A 5735-nucleotide genomic window follows, 5' to 3' on the forward strand; every position below is an offset into this window, starting at 1 on the left:
TTAGAAAATCATTAGCAGACAGACAAAACTTTCCCATCCCTGTTGATCACATGGTGAGCCTTCTCTTTCACATGCAGAGCTTGATATTGCCATCCACTGCTTTGCCTCCTTTGAAGTAAACTGATCAACATGTTGCATTTATTTTTAATTTATAGCAATTCTGGAACTACTATTAAGGTGTCTGCCAAGATGTTAAATGGGGCACTGTGCCAACAGTGTGCGACACTGGTACTTGAGAACTTGCGATTTTTATTTGTCAGCATCTGGGAGACCGGAAGATAATGGCTCTAAAAGCCTTAAGGGACATGGGACTGGCTTGCCTGAGCACTGACATCACTTGCCAGTTAGATTCAGTAGGACAACAAATGCTAAAACCTCTTTGGTGTAATGAAGACAAGGCTGCTGGCTGGATGGCTCCATAAGAGGACTGAAGCAGTTATTGGTCCATATTTGCTGACTTTTGGTGTAGTCTTCAAGGTCACTTTATTCCCCTGGCTTTCTGGAAAAGAGCTGGAAAAGCAGAGAACCCACATGTATTTATTAGAGAACATCTTACTGTTCACTAGCGTAAGTTGTCTGGCATCGAGTTTGTGTTGATTTAAATATCTAGCAAGGCACAGAGACTCATCTGCTTTAAATTTTCTTCTCCTTTTATTTATTTATATTGAATAAGTAGGTCATTGCTTTACTCCAACCAGGATAGTTCTGGCTAGTCTTTAAATAACTTGAAGAGAACTGTCCAGACTCTGCTCTTGCTACTTATGACTTCTACCCATGCACCTCCTACTTATAACATCATTTGCTGTTCAAGAGAGAAAAAACCTTTTGGCTCTGCTGAGGCTTTGAGGTTTTTTGTGCAGAAAATTAATAGCAATGAGTTTTCTCGGTCTGGGCTTTCTTTGTGTCCATTCAGTCAACAATCAATGAAGATAACTAGAATTCTGTTTTCGTACCTCCTACCACCTGATGGCTCAGTGCATCATCCCTACCAATGTCAAATCACTTCTGCTCTCACTGGGGCCACTTTCTCTGATTGCTCTCTTCTGACGTTTTAAAGATAGATGCCCTAAGCTCTGACCTCGGCTTTTCTTTCTCTCAGTCCAGGACTGACCGTTCTCCTTCAGCTATCTCCTTACAGTTAATGAGTCTCCTCATTCATTTATTCTGTCTTCTTGCAAGTATTTTTAGACTGTGATCATCTCCCTTGAGCTGGCTGTTTCTTAAACAAGATAACTGCTGTTTCACCTCATCTTTTCTCACATGTTCCCTTTGCCTTATTACTTGAGACTCTTCGTATTTTAACTCTGTATCCTCTGAGGATATTCAGTGAAGATCTTATGCATGCAGGCTTTGAGGACTGCTCAGTTGTGTAGCATGAAGAGGAAAACCATCTACTTATTTTGCATGAGATTCTTAGTATACAGAAGAGACTTCTGATTTACTTCACAGTTGCATCCCCTAATTTACTCTACACTGTCATCGCAAAGACTTCTGAGACCTTAGAGATGACACTGTTTCTTCAGGTAGCCACACTTAAAATAGACAAGCCACTAAGTAAAAGTCTATGGTTTCTGTGCAAGCAGAACAGTCTTAAGCAACAGGGAGCTTTTACTTCAGCCACTACCATTATAAGAGAAGAAATGATGCTCTTCTGCTTTTCCAAAGCCAAAGAAGCCCTATTTCTTTTTTTTAGACTTTTATAAGTATTTAGACATTGTAACAGGAAATCATGTCCCAAAATATATTTGCTATTGCAGCTGCTATTTAATAAAACACAAATAATAAGTGCTCTCTAAGCACAGAAAACGGGAATTATTTATCTTTGCAAAATTTTAGAGCTATTGAACAGATTTAGAATTTGTGACATTGCTGTTGAGCTCAGCCTTCATTTACTAAATCGTATCAAAGATCAAAGGTTCTGTTCACAGTTGTTGCACCCTGTTGCATTTTCTTGCCAAGGATTTCTATAAGTGGATGCACAGGTATGGCAAAGAATGGATGTCAGCGCCGCTGGATAATTAAAGAGCTACTCTCAACTGTTCCTGCAGAACCACTACTCTACCCCACAGAGGGCAGTCCACGCACTTGGGAATGAGCAGAGAAATAAGCCAATATACAGGGTCACTGTAATGTTACACTTTTGTAGCTCTTTTCATCCCAGAGGATCATAACTGTAAAGGCTGTATACATCTGAAAGTCCCACCACTACTGCTGAAATCCAATAATTTGCTGCAGAGGAACTGTTTAGCTGCATAAAATGGAGATGCATCGAATTACGGCCAGGAACGCTGGTGTCTGACAGAAAGAATAATTGTGAGGAACTGTGCTGCAGTTGCCCAGACTGGGATCTCTCTGTGCTTCAGCAAGGACCGAGACTTGGCGGTGAGGGCAGATGGCTGTGTCCCTGACACAGAGGCCAGATGCGATCCAACCCTGGTGTGAAGAGACAACAGGTTTCATGGACAACTAATCCTGTTCTGTTGTGTGGGGACTGTCCTGGCAGAGGAACCCACCAAAACTCTGAGTTGGCTGTGACCTTCTCAGTGTGCGGCCCCGCAGAGCTCACAGATGGAGGCAGCGTGGCAGCAGGCACCGAGTGCCACGGGCTGCCCAAGACTGCAGTGTCAATCAAATGCCAAAAGCTGAGGGCGAAGGTGTCAAACTATAATTTCTGCCGACATGAGGAAGCTGCTGGCTGAAATGTTGGAAGGCAGTTGCCTTTAGAAATGTACGAAAAAGAAGTTGGATCAACCAGTCTGTGGAATAAGAGTAATCCTGGGAATCCTTCCAAGGTGAAGTGTAAGCCACAAGGCACTGGATCTGGTTCCAGCGACAAGGTGACTGTCTGCTCACCTTGATGCCATCATGCCAGTAAGGAATAATTTACACTGAGGTGCTGTTTGTGGGCCATGATAATAACTTAATTTTCCTGTAGCTTTCAGTTGAGGTTGATAGTGTAATTTATAAATAGAAATTAGAATGGGTTTGCAAGTTGGTTATCAGATGCATTTTTAGATTGGTCATTACATTAAAGTAGGAAGGGCGAAAGGACTTGTCCAAAATCATATGATGAATTATTGGCAAGGCCAGTAAACAAATCCCAACTTTTTCCTTCAACGTCTCTGTGTCTATGCTGTAACGAATGTACAGAGACAGCTAATGAACTGTCAAAAAGCACAATACAGCTCATGGAAAAAATCAGAACACTTTTTATTGTTCACTGTTAGTGAAAATACAGTGTATTACACATGGAAACAGCTGTGGGTTCATGCGAACGCACACAGTGTGGAAGGACATATAGCCCACGTGTTCTAATTATCCAGCTAAGGGTTTTTCCAGTATATTTTCATGGTTACTCTGCTCATCACAATAGACTTTGTTATTGATTCAAACGTATATACATGTGTCAAGTGGTGAAGGACAGTTACAAAGCCTGTATCAATAAGTGCCTCTGTTCTGGCTCATGAGAAACGCAAGGATGAAAGCAGGTGCATCCCTCTACCTGGGATGCACTGAGAGCATTTCTGAGGAAGAAATAACATTTTTTGTGGCTTGTCAGCATACTCCCCAGCTTATCAAAGAGAAGCAATGGATTTGTATCCAGCCTACATCAGCTGATGCAGTTTGCCAGAACGGAGGCTTCTTGTTGCAGCTGCTGGGGAATCCAGTGCTATGATCCTGGTAAAGATGTCACGGTATCCTTTCTTAAAGCACCTATTAGCATAGGATCTCAGCACTGATCTCATGAGCTCTTGCTGCAGCTAGAAAACAACTGACACATTAGGCTGATTAATCCCTGTAGTAATTCCATTAACCTCCTTAATGGAGTTATAACATGGATGAATTTACCCCTCTGCAGAAATGCGAGAGGGAATTGCCCTGGAGAGACTATAAATGTGGTGTGGCAGGGATGTACGAGGTAAACATTTTTTCGTTTGTTTTAGTGCAAAGTGAAGCGTCCTGACCAGCTGGAAAACCTCCCTGTCTTCTGGGATTTTGAACTCTTCACAGCACTAATGGTGTAGGTGCCCCCTGCGAGAGTGCAGTGGGCTCAGACGCATCAGCTGGGCTCTTGGCACCCTCCTGACAGCTCGCTGCGTGTCCACACTTCCCTTTCTCTCTCTTACACAGACACACATAGCCTGCCTCATTGCACCGCTTCTCAGACGCAGCCTTTGCATTCACCTCTGTGGTTTTCTCTCCTTGTGCCTCTGTCTGATCGTGATTTATCTGCTTGCTGCTCTCTGTCAGAAGGGCAGCTTTGCCTGGACTGTGTCATTGGGAAGAGGACTGCTAAAAATAAGTAGCAGAGCTGCAGTACTGACATAGGGAGCAGATCAAGAACAGAAACGGGAAATTCTGAGTCTCTGTTTTCTTCCTGATTTTCTAGCCTGTGGAGAGAAGGTTTACCTGCTGCCTTAGCCATGTGCATAGCCTGCTGCCAGGGCAGCTTGATTGCATTGCAGTTCTGTCATTAAAGGCCTCTCAGTACTGTGAAGTTACCTCAAGTATATAAGAGCCAAAAAGGCACCCTGCAAAACCCTCCCGAGGAATGGACACTGTTTTTGCATTGTACACAACAGCCCAGGCTCTCTGAAAGCTGCTGCTGCAGTTCGTTAGGGACCATATAGGGTGGCTAATGGGGGCTGGGGGCTGGAGGAGTCGGGTAGGAAGCCACGAGAGGGTCTGACTAATTTTTCTGCTCGTTCAAAGACTGTTGCCATGTATGCAGGTGCCGTGATGTGACTACTAAGCTGCAGTATCTTTCCATCTACATGGTTTGTGATGTCCTTGTTAATATGCTAAATTTATTCTGTTTGGTAGCCAGTCCTTTCCTCCCACAGAGGCTGCAGTCCTGAGAAATGGATTAGCCCAGCTCTTTAGTGATCCAGGAGACAGTGGGGGAGAACAGGGGAGGTGTTGTATACATGGGATGCACATACGCGCCTGGGGATTTTATTTCTCTTTCTGCCTACGGTAGTCACTTCCCACATTCAGCACAGGGATGAGAAGTCCTAGCAGCCACCTCTTTCCAAAGACCTCTTGAAGGTTCTCTCTCCAGGGCCGGGCTCTTACCACCATCCCTTTCCGCAACTGGTACCGCGTCTGCCCACGCAGGATCAGCAGCATCTGGTGGCAGCAGAACCCAGCGCAGGCCAGTCCGATCCCAAGCCAGAGGTAGAGCATGAGGATGACAAACATCTCAGAGCTAAGGAGAGCTCCTGCAGACCAGGGAGTCGGGCGGAGGGAGGACAATAAAAGAAAAGAGTTTAGACACACCTCACGTGCCAGTGTAACACTCAGCCCTGAGAACCGATGAGCTGCCTGTACTCTCTGGCCACCAGTGGGGAGTTGGGAGCACGATGGGCTGGTTGCTCTAACTGTATAAAACTGTTTCCTTTGTCGTCTCTGATGCAATGGACCCCTCTGGGGAAATACTAACATGATAATAGTCTCTGTACGCTTCTCCCTTTGCTGTTAATGTGAGGATCTAGATTGCAGGGACAAATTCAGCCAGAAGTTAAATATGTGTGTAAGACTTCAGCACTATTTTGAAGAATGGTTAATTTCTTTAAGGATCTACTTGCTCATCACAGTGAATCTAAGATTTTTAGGTTCCTTTTGAGAAGAGATGTGGGTCCTACAGCATGTAGATGCTTCCAGAAGCCTTACTGTGTGCATTAATACTAGGCAGAAAGGTTTGGGATTTCTCTCTCCCTCTCTCTCATATCACT

General features: G+C 44.3%; 1 protein-coding gene across 1 annotated transcript; it reads right to left on the reverse strand.

Annotated features, from left to right (window-relative positions):
* Nucleotides 1-4956: 4956 nt before the first annotated feature.
* On the reverse strand, nucleotides 4957-5222 carry ZDHHC22 (zinc finger, DHHC-type containing 22; the record flags this gene model as incomplete). Its single annotated transcript, XM_010079316.1, has 1 exon — nucleotides 4957-5222. A coding segment is annotated over one exon (266 nt), but the record flags the coding sequence as incomplete, so codon positions are not given.
* Between the last annotated feature and the right edge of the window lie 513 nt (nucleotides 5223-5735).

This window comes from Pterocles gutturalis, unplaced genomic scaffold (genome assembly GCF_000699245.1).
Source record: "Pterocles gutturalis isolate BGI_N339 unplaced genomic scaffold, ASM69924v1 scaffold52253, whole genome shotgun sequence".
NCBI classification, from domain to species: domain Eukaryota; kingdom Metazoa; phylum Chordata; class Aves; order Pterocliformes; family Pteroclidae; genus Pterocles; species Pterocles gutturalis.